Below are 21483 nucleotides of genomic sequence, written 5' to 3'. Positions count from 1 at the left end.
TAAGTGCCTAACCAATATGCCCTTATTGGCACCACAACTCAAAATCAATCTAAACTCACATTTAATAATCACAAGTTCTTACTTATAATCATACCAAACATGCCATTTCATTCCTTTCATTCACATTCATTTTACCAAAACATCAACCACTTTCAATAAAAACATGAACCAAATACCAAAAGCACTTTTATAGACATACATAAGCCAAAACCAATATATATATACACATCCACAAGTATACTTAAACCAAATTTTAAACAACATTATCTTAACAAAAGAACTTAAAAGCTCCTAGAACATGTCATTCATAACCCAACTTCAAAATGATTAAACTTCTACCGAGTTGAAGAAAGGATAGTGTGAATGCTCTGACTTGCTTCCAATCGACCGAGATTTCCGATTATCTACAAGGAAAGAAAACAACTAAATTAAAAAACCAGTACTTAGTAAGCTCATATAACGTAAACTTAAACTTACCAAATATGTATTTATTCAAACCATTCATGCATAGATTCATTCATTAGATCATGAGCATATATTTCTTTCCTATTCAACACAAACCTCATAAGGTTAGTAAGTAAAACAATGAAACATATAATCTCAACTTATCATGGAACATATAATAGTAAACATTACAAATATACATTTCATTCATCACATCTCCAATAAGCATCACTCTTTCATTTCAAAGTATTCATACCAACATTTTCCATTTCATATATCAAGATCATATAACATTTCATATAAATATGTTCATTCATTTAAACCTTTATTACCCATTAAACCAAATGAAACAACATCAGATACTCGAGAAAATGCTCACAAAAGCTGTGACTATAACCATATGTGCTCACAAAAGTTGTGAAATGGGTCTACTCACACGAGTTGTGGGTCGAGATGTTAGGCTACATGACGCTGCTCACATGAGCTATGGAGAATCCGCAACAAATGCAGGACTTTAGCCATTGGTAAGACAGAACTGTAAATAATCCCTAATGACATGTCATTTGTATCCTAAGCATTCGTGAGGTTCAAACGGGTCACTTTTTGTTTCCAAAATATTTAAATTTATACATATTATACTTTTTCAACTCACATCCATATAGTTCTTATTGTTCAAATATATCCATCAATTTAGCCTTTAATGCAATTTGATCCAAATTACCAACTATCACATAATATTCATTTTAAAACTATACATAACATAAATGTTTATTAACATTTCATCCAAACAACAACTTAATAAATTTAATTATTATACGAACTTACCTAAACAAAAAGGGCTACAAACACGATGCTGACGATAATTTCGCTAACTTCACTTTCCCACAAATTATGTTCGATTGATTTGTTTCTTGATCATGCATGAAGAACAAGGCTTGGTCGAATGCTCTCTATGCCACAATGGTGATTTTAGGTCAAAAAATGAAAGGAAGAAGATGATAGCATTTTGCCTATTTGATTATGTAATAATTTAATTAATTACCAAATTACCCTTAAGAATTAACTTAACATTTAACAAAATAATGTCCATAATTGTTCACTATCTATCTATATGGTACATTTACTGTTTAAGTCCATTAATTCACATTTCCATATCCATTTAACACCTTTAGCTAATAGAAACTAACTTTTGTAGCTTTTACGATTTAGTCCTTTTTACTTAATTAACTATCTAAACGTTAAAATTTTCTAACAAAATTTTCATACAACCTTATAATAATAATATAAATAATAATAAAAATACTGACTCACTTGTTAGAATTGTAGTCCCAAAATCATTGTTTCTAACACTACTTAAAACGTTTGTTACACTCACTAACATTACTTAAATCATATTCAAACTCTTTCTTTTTTAATTTATTTTTATAAATAATATTTTTTTATACATCTAGCATTCTTCCTCATCAAATTTTTATTTTATTAGCATTCATATTAGTCATCGTTAAATTTGTCAAGCGCTAACACTATTTTACCCACAACCATCTACATCAATAATCTTTATTCCAAACTTTAAGGGTAATTTACCTTTTAAAAAAAGTCATAGAATAACTTTGAATAAAAATAAAAATAAAAATTTATATTATATATTTTATTCTAGCTACTAATTGAATGAAAAATACTTAAATGTTGAATATTAACACTTATATATTTTATGGTGATAAGTTTTAGTTTTATATTATTGAAATATTAATAACATGGATACAAAGTGTAATTAACTTTAACAAATATTTTTCTAATATACAAAATTTAATATTAAAAATATAATATTACACTAATGTCAATATAATAATATGATAAATAAAAAAAGTATTTTTTACAATTCAAAGGTTTTTTTTCCAAAATGAAGTTATATATTATGAGTTAATTGCACTATACATCTTCAAACTATAACCTTCATTTTATATCGGTCCTTAAATTTTAAAATATTTTAATTACATTCCCAAATTATTGAGGTTATATTAATAAGGTCATTCCATCACTAAAATCATTAATTTAACCGTTAAATGATATGTCAAATATTGTGGCATACTTCAAAATAAAAATTTAAAGAAAAATACATATTGTAAAAATCTTGGTTATGAGGTTTTTGAAACTTTTACAAAAGTTTTATTGCCCACTTCTTCTTCTTCTTTTTTTTTTTGGTTTTATTTTAGTTTTAGTTTTTACTTTTAAAAATTATGCAGTGACATTTTATTTTTCTTTAAAAAATTCATTTTAAATTATGTCACATAAAATTTGACATGTCATTTAACGTTTTAATAATTGAAAGATCTGATTGATATAACATCGATACTATGAGGACGTAATTAGACAGTTTTAAAGTGTAAAGGCTAATTTAGAATGAGGTTCAAAGTTTGAAGATATTTGGTACAATGAACTCATATATTATAGTAATCTATGCTATACTTAAAGTTCCCAACTGAATTGGTACCACGAGTCTATAGGGTAACTAAGATAGAAAATAACTAAAAAATCGTTATTTTTACAAAGTAAAATATATTATTATGAGATTTTTTATATATTTTTATATAAAATCAATAAAACTCATATGTAATGGAACTGATCAAAATACAAAGGCAAAAAGGTTACGTTATTGCTAAAATTTCTTTAGCTTTCCTTTTTGTCATGTTGGTCATACTTCTAGTCTTACTCAAGAACTAGATATCGCCCGGGATTAGCTTCTATGACCAATGTATGGAAATGAGCTTTTTCCTTATGATGTTCTCAATTGTTTAGTCATACACACCAATGCTACCAAAATGCATGTTAGGTTAACACTATTATGATCTTTTAGATATTTAATATTATTATTTTAACCAAAATTTCATTTAATTTTTAAATAATTTTTCAATAAATAAATTTTTTTTATATTTTCTCTATCTACATTATGAGTACTATAATTTAATAGATTCTATTAAATTATATAGATAAATTATAGATGGAGAGTTTTAATATATTGCAAATTTGCAAAAAAAAAATTATTGTTTTGTTGTTGTTTTTCATAGTTTTGCTGTCATTTCAATATTATATTGTTATTATTTAAATATTGTGTAACTCTTGTTTTACTGTTAATTTTAGTATTATTTTAGAGGCATTTTCTTGTTAAGTTACACTTATTTTAGTGTTATTTAAGTATAAATTTTATTTATTTATTTTCAATTTTTTAGAAAATATTTATTTTAATATTTTTATTATTTTTGATGTATAATATTTTTTAATTTTTATATAAAAAATAAAATAAAAAATTTTAATACGGGTCAAGCCCGAGTTTATTATCTATAATCAAAGTCAGGCTTGGATAAAAATTTAATTCCATTTTTCAAGTTGGGTCAAGCCAAAATTTATTAAATGGACCTAAAATTTTATTAGGACCCAAACTGAACTTGGCCCGACCCAGCCCAACTCATAAACAGTTGTAATCATCATAATAGATAATGTGAATTTGATATATATTTGTAAATTCGGATAACTTTCTGTAAGAGATTCGAAAATTAATAGTTAAAACATCGGGCAATTTACTAAAAAAAACTCTTTTATATCATTATTTATCGAAATGGGTCAATTTTTTTATTATTTACTGGATAGGGTCATTTCCCACGAAAGCGCATCCACGTCAGCGCGAAGTCAGGGGACGTGTCAACAAAACGCTCCCCCAGGGACGCATTTTGTCCCTTTTTTTAGGGTTAAGGTTTTTCTTATTGGTGTAGGGTTAGGGTTTAGTTTAGGGTTTTTAGGGTTTAGTGTTTTAGTGTTTTTTTAAGGAAAAATTCATTAAATTAGGGTTGAGGGTTAATTAATTAAATTAACTATTAAATTAAAAAAAATTAATTAAATTAAGGTTTAGGGTTTTTAGGGTTTATTAATTAAATTAACTATTAATTACAGAAAAAAGCTCCCACGTGGACGCTCTTTTGCTACAGTAGTATCCGAAAAATAATTTTGAGAAGATGTTTCTGAACAAATAGTGTCAAAACACTTCAATTAGGATGCGCTGTCAACAAAATTACGAAAAAAAGCTCTCATGTGGATGCTTTTTTGCTACAGTAGTATCTGAAAAAGCCTTAGACTATAAATGAGTCAAATTTCATTCTCAGGTTGTATAAGTTACAGCAAGAGAAATTGAGGCTAAAGTAAAATAGAAACTGAAGATGAGTAAACGTATTAGTGTTGGCGAGGTCCGTGACACCGAGAATGGTGTTGCTTTTTTATTAGAGAACACAGCGCGACCAATTTTTAACCAGAACATAGATTTGACAGAACTTCTTAAAAGAATTAGGCGTAAAATCTTCGAAACGACGCCAATGAAAGTTTTATCTATTAAGTATCGATTTTGTACTTCGATTGATCCCGTGAGATATTACTCATTTGACATCAAAGGTCCTCGTAGCTTGGAGGCAATAGTGCAGACTCATCTTGCTAGTGGATTACCCTATCTTGAGTTATATGTACAATTTTCATTGCCAAATGATGCATTTTGCGACTTCAACATCTAATGTTGTTTGAGAGAAATACATGACCCCTTCCCGACACTCCATTAGTGGGTGGCAAAATATGGAAGCGCCCGTGTTTAGTAGCAGTATGAAATACACAACCCCTGCACGACACTCCGTTGGTGGATGGGACATGTACCTCGGTGGGTCGGTGTTTGATCTGGAAATACGTACTGGGGAATGACATCAACTTTTAGTGGTTGGCAATCCACATCGGATTGGGGACGTTATGAAATGTCTAGAAGAATGGATGATGTACTCCCTACGACATCCACCGGCGAGGGGACCTTGTTCGTTGCAGATGATGGTGGGTCGGATGATGAGTTCGATATGGATCCACCTCAAGAGCCCGGCTCCGATGGTGCAGAAGTTGGATTATTTTTTAAACCGGAGCCTGTTCCAACCATACCTGAAAATGTTGAAGGGGGTTCAGATGAAGAAGAAGAAAATTCACGATTCAGGGCGTACTCGCCTCCAGCCCACATGCATAATATCGATCTATCTCAAGATGATGCGTTGGAGTTTCCAGATCTATCATACAGAAGGCGTAACCATACAAGTTCGTCATTGGATTCGGGTGAAATGGAAGTTGGTAGGGAGATTTCTAATAATGATAGTTTTCTTGGTGCATTGAAACAACATAACATCATGAACGGGGTTAACTACAACGTGGTTAAATCCAAATCCGATAAGTTTGAAGCTAAGTGTGCAGTGTAAGACGATACATGTTCATGGAAAATCATAGCCTCATTGAGGAAAAGAATAGGCTTGTGGGAGATAAAAAAGTACAAAGGTCCACATACATGTGTTGGCGGTAAAGTATCACTAGGTGTTTAGGGTTCTTGAATAATACTATTATTACGTAATGTTGCAATATTTAACGTACTTCGTTGACAAGTGTTTCATAAGATCATCCCAAGATGGATTCAAATATGTTAGCTAGCTTAATACTACCGAAGGTGAAGGCGGATCCAAAGACTTCAGTGTCTGTCTTAATTGCCCATATTTGTAGCCAATTGAAGTATACGCCCTCTTACCGCAAGGTTTGGATAGCTAAGTAGAAGGCGTTGGAAAAAATGCATGGTAGGTGTGACGCTTCATATAATAAAGTGTGGCAGTGGTGTTAGGTGCTGGAGAGATATGTCACAGGTTGCATAATAGACCTTGAAACGGCACCTGCGTACTACAACGACCGATTGCTCCATGGATGCCAAGTGTTCAAGCGTATGTTCTAGAGCTTTAAGTAATGTCGGGACGCATTTATACACTGTAAGCCATTGATACAAATTGACGATACATTTATGTATGGTAGATATACCCATCGGCTATTGCTAGCTGTGGCACAAGATGGTAGTGGGAGAATCATTCCAATTACGTTTGCAATAACACCGGGAGAGTCAGGTGATGACTAAGATTTTTTTCTTTCTAGGTTAAGGAGGCATGTCTGCCTCCAACCTAATATATAAGTTATATCGGATCGGAGCACTGGAATACTAGCCGCAATTGAGCGACAAGGAAGCCAATGGTATCGCACACACCATCAGTATTGCCTAAGGCACGTTGCGTCTAACTACTACGGGCAATATCTATCTACAACTGAACGACGACAAGTGACCAACATAGGTATTTAATCTCTATTAATATAATTTCTTTTGTAATAATCAATTTATTCTGAACGGAAGAGTGGTATGTAATTTTTGCTATCAACTTATATTGGCAGGGTATGAGATAAGTAAGGATCGTTTTCATGAGATGTTAGCAGTTTTGCATTTAGTTAACGAAAAAGGCGTAGACTACCTTTGTAACATACCTTTCGAATAGTAGATACAAGCATATAACGGCGGCCTATGATATTGTCCTATGACCTCAAACCTGGCTGAATGCATAAATTCTGTTATAAAAGTAACATGTCATTTGTTGATAACAGCAGTTGTACGAGAGACATATTTTCTTTTAGCAGCACTATTTCCAAAGCGAGTAGCGAGTTATAAAGGCCAAATGCAAGGAGGCCATTTATGGTGCACGAAGGTATTGCGAAAGATTAACAAGGCGAAGGCACGAGCCAACACCATGCACATAGTATGTCACGATCGCGACAACCTATGGTTTCATGTGACAGAGTTTGACAGACCGAACCAATGTATTATTGGTGGGAAATATCGTGTACACTTGAGATATAGGACATGCGACTGTGGGGTGTTTGACGCACTACGTTATCTATGCGCTCATGTAATTGCAGCTTGTTAAAATCTTCATCTGGATCCCATAACATATGTCGACCAAGTGTACAAAATAAAATACATGTACAACGTGTGGAGACACGTATACCCACCGATCCCAGATAAACGTAAGTGGCCGTTTGTATCGCTTACTCCGTTTAAGCTATTACTGGATAGAGAATTGCGTCGCAAACCAAAAGGTCGACCTTGCTCGACTAGAATACGTAACAATATGGATATTCGAGAAATAACGAACCAACAGAGGTTGTGCGGATGCTGTAGGAACCGAGGCCATATAACTCGATCATGTCCAAATCGGAATAGCTGATAGTTGTTGTAATAAAATTATGTTGCATTATTTATATTTTATTAAAAATATAAAAAAATATTATTGTATTCAAAATAACATTTTTTTAATAAAAATATTGGCTAATTTAAAAGAACATTTATTGTATTAAAATTAAAAAAAGTAAAGTACAATTAAAATATTAAAAACAAATTTTATTTTATTAATTAAAAATATATAAAAATTAAATATAAAAATAATAAAAATATTGGCTAATTTAAAAGAACATTTATTTTAATAAAATTAAAAAAAGTAAAGTACAATTAAAATATTAAAAACAACTTTTATTTTATTAATTGAAACTATATAAAAAATTAAATATAAAAATGATAAAAAAATATTACCTAATTTAAAAGAACATTTGTTTTAATAAAATTAAAAAGTAAAGTACAATTAAAATATTAAAAACAACTTTTATTTTATTATATGAAACTATATAAAAAAGTTTCTACAAATATATTAAAAAAATCAATGTCTGTGTCGGTCGAAATCAGTGCCACATGGGGGTCGTCGACGGTTACGCGCCGAATTCCTCCTTGGTTCAGCTTCCGGCGGCGATTGTGGTTGCTCCGGTGGGGATTGTGATTCCTCCGGCAGGGGATCTGGTTGTGGGTATTAGAAGGATGACCTACCTTAATAGAATAATGAATGCAGAGGTGTTTGCATCACCCATGATGGAGATGTTTGAATCTGATAAGGCGATGGGGAATGGTAAATAGAAGAGCTCCCCGACGACGCCACGTACGATCCCTCATGTGACGGTGACCTATTGATCAGCAGTTGACTCGGAGTAATTGGAAATGAAAATGAACCGGGCCATGCATTCGAACCTGCCATAGGACTGGGAAAAGGAAACATAAAAGGGTTAGGATACATATAAGGGCTAGGATGCGCACCTGACATAATCTGAAAAGGCTGTAATATGGGTGTTGTCGGTTGAAGTGTTGGGCCAGGTGGCTGTGTGGGCGCTGTTGATGGGCACACGTCGTCATCCTTTCTTCTTGGATTTAAAGGGTCTCATCGTTCCATTTGCACACGAATTTATCGTCGTCTCTCCTCTTCCGACAGTAAATATGGCTTGCCATGGATCTTAAACCATGGCATGTATTCCAACACGTATACTAACTCAGGAACGATGATCGGTTCCCGAGTAGGTATATAGTCATACCAATTTTCCCACATTTTGATATATTCTGACCAGTGTCTCGGCCAATCCATATTCAATAGCCGTAAGTTGACTTTGTGCTTATCATCGAGCATCTCAGGTGCCACAGGAATCGGTTGTCGAAATCCAAATTGCCGCAATACTCTATCTGACTGGTGCACCTTCACGATAGCATAGTTGACCAATGGGACCTTCACATGCCAAATGTTCGGATTTTGAAAAAAATTCATCCAGAATTACTGCCCGAATTGTCGGATCCTCGTATGGTGTCCATTGAAACTTTATGAACATGATAAAAATATTAGTTATATACGTAATACTAAATAATAAATACTAAATACTAACTACTAAATATGAAACGATTATTTTATTATGTATATATATTTTATTTAATACTTACTTGTGCTTCCGACCGTTGGTCTAATAGAAGCCGTATATCTTCAAGAGATGTGAGTATTCCAACATAACTCACCGAATGGTTCCACCTAATTAAACAATTTTTTAACATACAATTATATTTTAAATGTACGTAATAATTGTAAAATCTAATATAAAATTTACCTCGTTATTAGTGGGAATGTATATGGGTGGTTCACTCAAGGATGTAAAAATAGAAAACGAAACCGTGCCCATGATTGCAGTAGTGATAGGCATCCTCCGATTTCGACTTTATTCGGTCGCATCGCCCCGTAGATCTCCCGATAAAATGTTGCTAACATGGCAGACCCCCAACTTAATTCACCTGCTGCTCTAAAATCAATGAGTTTCAACAGCCATCTTAGATGTACGAGGTTTCGTGACAAGTCTGGCATCAGATAACCTCCAATCATCTCAAGAATGTATGTCCGAGCAAATCGTATTCTCTCTAATTCATTCGAATCATTATCCGACTCCAGAAATGTGTCTCGTTACTAGCCCATCTCGATATGACCTTCGTTAATATTATCCAAAATAGCACCCAAAAGCTCATAGCATACGGCTCCCCAATCAGCAGATTGAGCGGACCCGGTGACTACGTACCCATCGACCGGCAATCCCAATTGCAATTGCACGTCTTCCAAAGTGATAGTCAACTCTCCGCATAGAAGATGGAAAATGTGCGTCTCAAGTCTCCACCTCTCTATCAACGCACTAATTAGTTTCAGGTCCAACTTGCACCCTCGGCCTATCGTGGCCACGTGCCAAAAACCCGCTTCTCGCAGATAATTCTCTATCAACGACGATGGAGGACCAGACATATTACGGATATAACATTGCAACATCCGATCTAAAGACTGTTATAAAAAAATTATAAAATAAATATTAATTAAAATTGCATAAATGAAAAAAAATTAAATACTATTCAAAAATTAATTAAACTTATCACTTACCATTTGTCATTTGATCGACGAAGAAGATGTGTTTCGTATTGAGACGAATTAATTCTCCAGCCATTGCTAACACGATCGAATATTTTTGTAATTTAAAAAATAAAACTAATTCAAAAAAATTTAAACAGATCTTTTTTGCAAAAAATTAAAGAGAGCTTTGACAAAAATTGAGAGAAATTTGAGAGAATTTGGAGAAAATTTAGAGAGAATTGTAAGAGGACTATTGTGTGAAAAAATGAAAGAGGGGAGGGCCTTACATATATTGACGGCTGGAGTTCAAATGGTCAAGTGACCGTGAAAGCGGGACAAAACGCTCCCTCAGGGACGCATTTTGTTGACCCGTCCCCTGACTTCGTACTGACATGAACGCGCTTTCAGAAGAAATGACCCTTTCCGGTAAATAAAAAAAATTGGCACATTTCAATAAATAATAATATAAAAGGGATTTTTTTAGTAAATTGCCCCAAAACATCTATAATTTAAATTGGTTTTATTTTTGGAAACGAGGTATTGAGATTCACAATCCACTTTTGCAGATAATGGTTTGGCTATTTTAATTTTTATTTGGAATATTAAAAAAATAATGGAGAAAATGAAAAGAAATATTTTTATTGACAGAAGCAATAAACACATGGCTGATGCATTTCCTCTGAAATGGAGAAAAGGATAATCTATATCTTCAAGTTTATAAGAACTTTTCCAGACCAAGATTTAAGAATATACTTTTCATTATTTATGAATTAACTTTCTCTCTTTCTTTTCTATCAAGTTGAAATCGTAGATGGGATATTAAAACCAAAGTTCAAATAACCTTCTTCTTTTTTAATGGCTAACCAAACACCCAAATCCAATCCTGCAACAGCAAATGAGCCGGCCAAGGTGGCGGAGCGTGAGGAAACGAAAGGTAACCCAATATATGATTTTATTGAATTACAAAACCAGATACGTAATTTATGGATGAATAATCAATAATGTGCAAATTTTGTATATCAGATGATGAAATAGAACTGACGTGGAGAGAAGAAGAACCCGCACATTACATATTAGAAATCCAATCGCTTACGTTTCTTTGGGAAATCCTTTCAAGACCTCAAGTCCGCGGATATGAATCATCTGCATTTGAAGCTAGTGACCACAAATGGTGAGTCCCTTCAATCAAGTTTTACTTTGAAATATTCAACTCATTTTGAGAATAGTTTAGACTCGATTTACGGGTTTTTCAAATCAAGTGTTAAACTCATTTGATTGTTTTATTTACACTTTAAAAGGATTCATACTTGGTGTTTTCCCGATAATAAATCAGAGTTGATTATTTTTTTGGCAGGAGTTTGATATTGAACCCGGAATTCGAAAATGGAGATGTCTATCTCTCTCTTTACTTACGAAATATGGACATTCAACATCTTGGCTCTAATAGGAAGATTGATGCTCTTATAAATTTTTTTGTATATCATCATGGAATGAATCGATACATCACCATTCAAGGTAAAATAGTTAAGTCTGTTCATGAGTAGGAACAGATCTAATGGGTCGAGTGATTCATATATATAAATATTGATTATAAAATATTTTAAAATAGACGGTAGTGTCATACTGATTCCCAAGTCTGTTTTGGTTTCCAAATTAAAATGAATATAGATGGGAAAGTGAAACGATTCAGTGCAGAAAAGGAAAAAAGTGGGTTTTCTCGACTAATGCTTCTCTCTAAATTCATCGATTGGCTGAATCCCCAAGAAAACACCTGCAAATTTGGAGTTGAGGTTTTTGTTGTAAAAACTGGATCCCTTAATCATGAGGTTGGCCAAAACCCAGAAAAGGAAAAAGGGGAATGTTGTTCCATCCTTGACCACCTTGAAAAAAACCGTGTTACTTGGCTCATCCACAACTTCTCCAACTCATCTGAACCTCGCTCCTTCAAGTTTAATATTGGGGATTATGTATGGTACGTTTACCACTCTCTTTTTTTTTTTCTTTTTTTTCTTTTAAAAAAAAATCGGAAAGGTGTTGAATAAATATTATGATTATTTGTTCAGGGAATTACAACTTTATCCCATAGGTGTTCCGGAGGTGAAGAGAAAATATTTATCCATTTACCTTCACCTACAAGACTCGGAGTTTGAAAGTGGAGACAAATTGCATGTGCAATGGAGACTGCAAATTAAGTCAAACGGTCCAAGCAATCCCAGAAAAGGTGAATCTGAATACGATCCAACAAAACCCAGAACAGGTGAGTTGAATGTATAATTACTGAATACTAGTTGCAAGGCTTGATTTACATACTATTAAACAAGGTGTAAATTGTGATGTAGGTGATGCATGGTTTAGCAGGTCTCAGAGTTGTTGGGGGTTCCCATACTTCATGAAGTTGGCAGATCTAAAACAGACGCCTGGCCTAATTGATAATGATGCTTTTACTGTTGAAGCGGAATTTAATTTCATTTACGTTATCCAAGATCTTGCCTGAACCACACGCCGCCAATTTACACTAACTTGTTCCATCCAAACATCATCATAAAATTACTCACTGTATTTATTTCTTAATTTGCAGACTGTGGTCTTGAATAGAACTAAAAAATAATATTTAAATTGCATAAACACGTTATGTTTGCATTGTGAATTTAACGATAGTAAAATAGTGGACCTAGATGTAAATTATGTATTCAATCACATGAGCAACAGAATTTGAAATCGCAAAATTACAATCATAATTTAATATTGTGGTTGTAATCTCCGAGTAAAAGACATTGAATAATTACACAGTTGTGAAAGAGCTAAACATGCAATAAACCCCACCAAGGCCGATTAAAATAATTTACTAAATTTCTCGAAAAAGGTTGTTCGTCCATCAACGGACAATGCCTGTCTGTAAAAAAACTAATACAAAGCCCCATTGATGGGAGAGTATCGATCAGTGATTGATAGCATTTATTTGCGTCACACATTTTACAATTGTCGGGAATCTAGAAATGGTTGGAGGCTCCGGGCCAATGCATTTATTGCTTAATCAGGTTTCTAATAACATATGGAAGTATGCCGCCATTGTTGAAGTAGGCCAATTCAACCTGCAATTTTAAACACCCGTCAGTTATGCTTTTATTCACCTCATCTTCAATAACTTCAAATAGGCAGCTTTTAGAAGTTTAAAATATGCTTATGTCAAATATGTATTCATATACAACACTCGCACCTCCAAATAACATAAAGGACTAGATTCTCTGTGAATAAACATTAAGGTATAACTTCAAATTATTCTCGTGAAGGACCCTCTAAGCATATACAAAAACATAGAAAACTTGAATGCATCTATGCCAAACATATTTGAAACGCACACCCGAATCCAAATATCGTAAATTGACACCTCCAAACCGAGTCGATTTAGATATTTGCAAATAACCATGTCAAGGACTAAGGAGTAGCATATTTAGACCTATATTGTTTTGACTCTTTATTTTTCTTAACTATTCATGTTTGACATTTTTAGACATGTTATAAGAATTTGACCCTACAAAGACCCTCCAAATATATATGAAAACCTAGGAAAACTGAATTACCCGTGTTAGAACCACTCGAATCTGACACACATATCTGAGTCCAAAAAGTCAATAATGTAGATTCAAACAAGGGGAGCATTTTTCATAAATAAGACTGTTAATGCAGGGATAGTCACATGATAGCAGATGATAAAACACAATGTATACTGCACTATTTCCGCACAAAAAGATATATTTGAAACAATTCTGTACCTCAGTGTCGAAGCGGACAGTGCAGGTGAAAGACTTCCCATTATCCGTTGTGACAGTCACATCTTGACCGGGTCTTATATCGGTTATTTTGCTTGGGAGATCTATGGTATAACGCTCATGACCGGTTAAACCTAGTGTGTCGGCATCCTCCCCAGACTTAAAACAAAGTGGAATGATGCCCATGCCTACCAAATTACTTCGATGGATTCTCTCAAAACTTTTGGCAATTACTGCTTTTACTCCCTGTCATGCAAGGAAGTTACTCAGGTGAACAAAACAGCAAGCATGCAAGCTACTCCAGTTTGGACTAACCAAAAAGAAACTCTTTCATTGTTGAGTCAAGCTTGACCAGCTTGGGCTATGGAGCTCAATTTTTTACTGGATATATGAGTTTAACTAAACTGAATTTGTTTTGTTCTTTTTAGTCTTGAAGCAAGCTCAAACTCTAAAATTGAAACTCAATTGAGTTTTAACCAAGCTTCAAGACTCAAATTCTGAATGGAGCTCAAGCGTGTTAAAGTTTTAGTTCAACTTAGCTTAATTACACCTGTACACAAAGCACATCAAAAGACCAATACGAATTTCTTCACAGCGGCCAAATCAAGACTTACCAATAGCATTGGACCTTTCGCAGCCCAATCTCGGGAGCTACCACTTCCATATTCAGCTCCAGCCAAAACAATGGTGTCATATCCTGCATCCTTGTACCTCTGAAATTACAGATTGATTGTTCAGCTAACTATGCGTATAATTTGACAGCATATATAATCTCATATTGTATTTAAAACAAACCAAAACCAATGATTTGATTGTAGAATTGACATTTATTGGAAACAACAAATCTATAACGAAAGTAGTGCTAAATCAAGATTTGTTGTGTAATTAGGTAACAAATTGATTTTATATGAAGTGTGATAGACTTCAAAATTGAAGAACTCACCATTGCTGCATCAAATACATAGAGTTTCTCTCCTGTAGGGACATGTACCGTTTTTGGGCCAACTTCCCCATTCAACAGCTTGTTCACAAGGCGAATGTTAGCAAAAGTTCCACGTGCCATCACTTCATCGTTACCGCGACGACTTCCATAAGAGTTGAAGTCCTTGCGCTCCACCCCACGGTCAAGTAGGAATTTTGCAGCAGGACTGTCTTTATGGATGCTTCCTGCAGGAGAAATGTGATCTGTTGTGATACTGTCACCAAAGTTCAATAAGCAGTAAGCATCTTTCACGCCATGGGCTCCAGGAGGCTCCATGGTCATGTTCTTGAAGTATGGAGGCTCATGAATGTAGGTTGAGTTGGGGTCCCATGAGTACATAGTGGAAGAAGGCACTGATAGCTGATTCCACATGGGATTGCCCTTTGTAATAGCCTCGTAAGTACTTTTGAACATCTCTGGCAAGACACTGGATTGGACAGCCTAAAACAGCAGAAAAGTTCAAGCTTATAAGTTTCATGCTTAAACACGTGAAATTTGCAAGTTTAAGCGAACTGCAAGTTTAGGGTGTTTACCTCTGCAATTTCTTCAGTAGAAGGCCAGATGTCCTTGAAATAGACACTCTTACCATCCTTCCCAGTTCCAATTGGCTCCTTGTCAAAGTCAATATCAACCTGAAAAGTCCCCATAGTTACTGATAATAAAAAATGATACAGCAAAAGCTACTAGTCCATCAAAAAAATGAAATGCACTGATCTAAGTGATTCAATTCTAAAACATATATTATTGAATAAATCTTATTGAAAAGCACCTGACATTTTTTTCCAAGGAAATTAAATCTAAATGCACAAGAATTAACTAATTTAGAAGATAACCATCATTGAACTCTCCAACATTCTGAGTTAACATCAGATTATATATGGGTTATATATATGATAACATTAATCTCGGTAAATATTTAACAAATATGAGCATCACCAGTAAATAATTAGGTATTATGTACCGTGCCAGCAAGGGCATATGCAACCACTAAAGGAGGTGAAGCAAGGTAGTTGGCTCTTGTTAAGGCATGAACACGACCCTCAAAATTCCGGTTCCCAGAAAGTACAGCAGACGCTACAATGTCTGCGTAGAATATTCAAAATATTTTAGATTAGCCAGTTAAAAACTGAAAATTAAAATTGGCAAGGAATAAGATTAACATGTTAAAGTGTAACACAATATTTGAGTATTTACACGCTTACATCATGCAAATTATGAATCCCAAAAACTTTTACAGTTAGAATTTTCGATGGTACCGTTTTCTGAAATAGCAGAGGCAACTGATTCATCCAATTCTCCTGAATTTCCAATACAAGTTGTGCAGCCATATCCAACAATATGGAAGCCCTGCTTATTCAAATATTCTTGCAACCCACTGCATCATATAAACCAAAATTAGTGAACATATTTCTTATGATTATATAGAAATATTTTATAAAAAGGATTTTCACTCCAAATCCATTTCAGATGCAAGTAGAAATTAAGGAATACCTCTGCAGTAAATATTTTGTAACAACTCCTGAACCTGGTGCAAGACTTGTCTTTATCCAAGGCTTGACCTGTGGAACAATTATACAAGCAAAATTCACTTATTCACATTAATATTAGTATTCATATAGTTCAAGGAAAGGCAAGGAAGTATGAATACATTGAAAAGGGGTTTTTAAGAAGAAAGTGAAGGTGCAGATTGGGAAGAAAAGATAGTAGGAGATATTACAGAGAAGGAAAGAGCAGCAGAAACATAAAAATAGAAAAATGCCAAACCTGTAAACCAAGTTCACAAGCCTTTTTTGCAACAAGTCCTGCCCCAAGCATGACACTAGGATTTGATGTATTGGTGCAGCTCGTAATAGCAGCAATTACAACACTGCCATGCCTGAGCTCTGCTGGCTGTCCGTGGAACGAAAATTTTGCCACTTTGTCCTGTGCCTCTTTTGGCACAGCAAAGCCCTACAACATATGGTAAGACATTCGGCAGAATGTTTAAAGGTTCCAAAAGAAAATAATTCTAATAAATTTACACCTTGAAGGGAAGAAGTTCTGATAAAAGTTGGTCTATTTCATTTCCTACCTAATCATATTATTTTTATCCTTTAGTTTTCCACTGTGTGATTCTGTTACTTGAGTCACCCACTTCTTAGAAAAGCAGTACATGGATTAAGGTCTAGATGGTAAGAGGGGTAAAAGTCTAGAAACAGGGAAAAGGAAGAGAGAGAATTGTCCACATAATAATTCAAATGAACATGTCATAAGTGAAGTGGCTTTCTTTTTCCATGTTTCAGATTCATGATTGAATATTTAACACAATTACAAGTTAGGTGCCAGATTATGGTCATGATTTTTTGAAAGTTATGCTACACACAGAGTATGTAATCAAAGGTATTTAGCTTTAAGGTTTGAGCCAGGTAAATATTACTTTATTGATCATCATACTTCAATATCAAATCGTTAGTGCTTTGTTTAACTAACCAAAGGAAAGTTAAAAGAAACAAATTGTCAATTAATTCATGGTAAATAATTGTTTACATAAAACAGACAATGAGCAGTAGTGAGGACATAGACAACAACAAAGATGTGGAGCACATTCAAGACTCACCTTGAAACCAGCTTTATTATTAAGACAAGAATTCCAATCACTCTTCATTTCTCTCAAAGGAACCCGATCATGTGGTCTGGAAAGAATAGCAGCAGTTAACATCGAAATAGTACAACAAATCATATTTAATATTTAAAAAATAAGCTAATTCCCTGACAAAACAAACAAGAAAAGTGGCAGAAAAGAAAAACCTCTTTGGTCCAGATATACAGGGTTCAACTTCAGCAAGGTTTAATTCTAGATATGATGAGTACACTCTTTCTTGTTGGGGCTGAACATATCAAGACCAGGTTGGGGAGCAAGCACAAGTAGAAGAGGAAAGAATTAGACTAGTTATTCTGAATACAAGTTAAACAACCGGAATCTGACAAGCATAAAGGACAAGTAAAATGAAAAAGGAAGAAAAGTTCTTGCCTCATTGTAGTCGACGAACATTTTATTTGCACGGAGATATGATTCTATCATTGCCACCTGAATTTGAGGACAAAGATGTCATCTAGTGCTTCAGTTTCAGTAATTGCAGATTATGGGCTGTTATAGGATGAAGTAGAAAACTCACAGTTTCGTCACTTCGGCCAGTCAATTTCAGATACTGCAAAGTAACATGATCTACAGGGAAGAATCCCATGGTTGCACCATACTCAGGAGACATATTAGCAATGGTAGCCCTGTCAGCCAATGAAAGTTCACTCATACCATCCCCTATAAATTCATACAGAATAAAAAGGTTATAAAATATTTGATAGCCAGACATTAAGAAACTAAGAGTAACTTGCAACAACCCTATGAAAAGTAATTACCATAAAACTCAACGAATTTGCCAACAACACCGTGCTTCCTCAGTATTTGTGTCACAGTTAGAACCAAGTCTGTAGCTGTCACACCATTTCTTAATTTTCCAAATAACTTGAATCCAACAACACCAGGCAAAACCATGCTCATAGGCTTTCAATTTCAAAATCATTAATGTTAGGAAACAAGGATAGAAGAGATGCATATTCAAGCAAGTGAACAAGAACATGAACAGTATGGTTAAAAAAAAGAGTAAAATAAGAAAAGTTGGATAGTATATAGAGTAACAGAATCACAAACAATTATTGTCAAAGTCAGTTGAAGTATCATCATCATCTTATTCTGTTATAATGTTTGACACAAAACAAAAGAAGCCAAAAACGGTTGATAAAGACGAAAAATAATAAATGTGAGATACAGATCACATGCACACATCAAATTATGTGGCAACTTTAGTTAAAAGAGGCTTCATAAATCCTTCGTTGAAAGTTCAGGCTCATTTTTCACTTTTATTTTAGCATGTCATATAGAAACATGAACTGGCAATTATTAAATAGAAAAGAACTGTGTTGTACTCATCATTGAGGTATAGGGTTTAACTAGAAACTACTGAAATCATCGCCAAACAAACCACCAAAGTTTGGCGAAAAATATAGTTCTATGGAAATACCTACCTGACCAAGCATGGCTGCCTCAGCTTCAATACCACCAACTCCCCAGCCAGCTACTCCAAGACCATCTATCATAGTTGTATGGGAATCAGTTCCAACCACGCTATCAGGGTAAAGCACGCCGTTGGTGTTGAAAACAACTCGTCCAAGATATTCCAGATTAACCTAAAATTTTACAGTGTCAGCTCAATTTGCCACCATATTTACATGGATTAACTGTCTATGAAAAATTCAAATTAGTGAAAAATGTAAGCTTATTTGTTCATTACTTTTCATTAGTTGGTAAAAACTTTTCTGCACATAGATCATTAAGGATATGTCGACTATTATGTTAAGAAGTGTCGATTGCACTTTGCACTCTGTTTCCATATCACATACCTGATGCACAATACCAGAACCGGGAGGAACAACAAGCATATTATGGAAGGCAGTAGATCCCCATTTAAGGAAAGAAAACCTTTCCTTGTTCCTCTGAAACTCAAGTTCCATGTTTGCTTGCACTGCATTTTCTGATCTTGTTACATCAACTTGAACTGAATGATCAATGACAAGATCTACCGGAACCTGAATATTTTCAGCAACACACCGTGAGGATAGAGCAAACAATAACTTTATTGCACAATAGCCAGGCATGTTGTAACAGGACCTGTGGCATTTGAAAGCTCATGTTTTTGAACTGATATCAAATAGAAAATTCTACATGACTTCCCATAAATCATCCAGAGCAGCCAACAGGATCAAAAATTGAAAAGAAAGATATCTCACATAGAGAATGCATGACAAATGGTGGTTGAAGATGATTTTGTACTAACTATGACATTAATATGACATGGAGAACATTTCTCAAGATCCACAACCTTATTAAGGCAAAAATATGAAAATATTGCAATCTTAAACTATGGCATCTAGAAACCATCCATCCCTCCAAAAATAATAAATGTTTGAAGATACTCCAGAACTCTCATCACAGTAAATATTCATGTAATTGATGTAAACAAACGCACCAAAGGATTAATCTTGTTTGTATCACTGCCAAGCTTGTGCATAGCATCACGCATACAAGCAAGGTCGACCACAGCAGGCACTCCAGTGAAATCCTAGCCAAACAAAAAGGGAAAGAAAGGAAAAGAATGATTTAAGATAAACAAAGCATCAATTGTTTCTTTTGGTAAAGATGTGCATTTATGCACATACAGACATAAACTAGGCTTATCAAATACCTGCAAGAGCACACGAGCTGGCTTGAAGGGGATTTCTACTTGCTTGGGTGATGTATTTTGCCAATCAATAATTTTCTCAACATCCTCCTTCTTGACTTGGAAGTTGTCACAGTTACGAACCGCAGATTCAAGCAGGATTCTGATAGAGTAGGGCAGTTTATCTATTATATATAGAACAGAAACAAGGAATAGATATGATCAATCACACAATGATACTGGAGACAGGCATGAAGTAATACATCAAATTCATCAAGAGAATAGATATAAATTTAATTTCCATGAGAAAATTTACCAATCCTCGGATCATTCAGGGCAGGCAAGCTATAGAACTTTCCAAACTCGCCACCACCTGGCTTTGGAAGACTGGTCAGGACTGCCTTAAAAGGATGTTCAGCAGCTGAAAATCATAAAAATAGATGAGCGATCAAATTTATCACCAGATAGTTTTTCAGTTTAGTTATCAACTTCAACATACTTCACATGATTAAAATCTCGAGGGAAAAAAAAACAGCTATATACATATATAGGTATCCTCACAAACATAACAATCTTTATACTGATTTCATAATACAATTCATCCCTTTTATCATGTAATTAATAATGAAATATTAGTTAAATTGAATCCGATGAATAAAATTTTAAATCTGAGGCTTATCATTAATTGGACCCGATCAAGCAACCTAAGATTTTGACTGAGAGTCTGAGACCTTAAACTAATCTAAACTACATCAGTAAATAAAATGTTGAATTTAAGATCGGATAAAAAAAATCCATCAAAATAAACAAAGCTATATAGCAGTACCCATAGTGGAAAACTTCCTCTCAAGCCGTTCGATGACTGGATTAACAGCTCTGACCTGAGCACGAAGGCTAAAAGGAGATCTCCAATCGAGACGGTGGCTCCATCGCGGAGAGCAATGGAAGGAACGAACGGCGGCGGAGGCAAGAGATCGTTGGTGATTGAGAAGCGAAGGAGAGCTTGGACTGAGATTCCGAAACGAAGAATGAAAGAACCGAGTTCGAGAGTATGAAGACGCTGCCCTTAAGAGAGAGGAAGAAGCTGAAGATGAGACCGCCATCAAAGATCGCAGGAGTTAACGTAAAAAAAAATGGCAGTAACCAGTTAGCAGAAGAAATTCATGTCCAAGTTCTGGCTCTTTTTTCTTTTTGAGAAAGGCGTGTGGAGAGTGAGCGCAGCTGATTACCTAGCGTTTAAATTAGAGATTTGTATCCAATGACTATTCCAGTTCTGGTAAAAAGAAAATTGTTATATTTATCACTATTTATTATCGACCAATCATTTTTTTTAATTCACTAATTTGTTTAATTTAATTTATTTCTTTAAAATTAATTATTATCACTTTGATACCGTCTATTTTTCCCATCAT

General features: G+C 34.3%; 2 protein-coding genes across 2 annotated transcripts; one reads left to right on the top strand and one right to left on the bottom strand.

Moving 5' to 3' along the window:
- The first annotated feature begins 10603 nt into the window (after nt 1–10603).
- On the top strand, nt 10604–12807 carry LOC107957205 (uncharacterized). Its single transcript, XM_016892661.2, has 6 exons — nt 10604–10998; nt 11088–11235; nt 11419–11579; nt 11733–12036; nt 12128–12321; nt 12404–12807. Exons 1-6 carry the CDS (start codon nt 10920–10922, stop codon nt 12556–12558), a joined length of 1041 nt encoding a protein of 346 aa, XP_016748150.1. The 5' UTR covers nt 10604–10919; the 3' UTR covers nt 12559–12807.
- An 89-nt stretch (nt 12808–12896) lies between these two features.
- On the bottom strand, nt 12897–21344 carry LOC107957204 (aconitate hydratase, cytoplasmic). Its single transcript, XM_016892659.2, has 20 exons — nt 20898–21344; nt 20388–20492; nt 20096–20256; nt 19880–19972; nt 19254–19439; nt 18879–19040; nt 18213–18357; nt 17972–18114; nt 17827–17883; nt 17604–17683; nt 17413–17488; nt 16581–16766; nt 16308–16375; nt 16073–16191; nt 15778–15899; nt 15350–15448; nt 14778–15257; nt 14449–14547; nt 13838–14080; nt 12897–13156 (listed from the first exon to the last, which is right to left on the bottom strand). Exons 1-20 carry the CDS (start codon nt 21172–21174, stop codon nt 13088–13090), a joined length of 2970 nt encoding a protein of 989 aa, XP_016748148.1. The 5' UTR covers nt 21175–21344; the 3' UTR covers nt 12897–13087.
- Nucleotides 21345–21483: the final 139 nt, after the last annotated feature.

Source organism: Gossypium hirsutum, chromosome A05, assembly GCF_007990345.1.
Source record: "Gossypium hirsutum isolate 1008001.06 chromosome A05, Gossypium_hirsutum_v2.1, whole genome shotgun sequence".
In the NCBI taxonomy this organism is placed as follows: Eukaryota; Viridiplantae; Streptophyta; class Magnoliopsida; order Malvales; family Malvaceae; genus Gossypium; species Gossypium hirsutum.
This window is presented reverse-complemented; position numbering and strand designations above follow the sequence as displayed.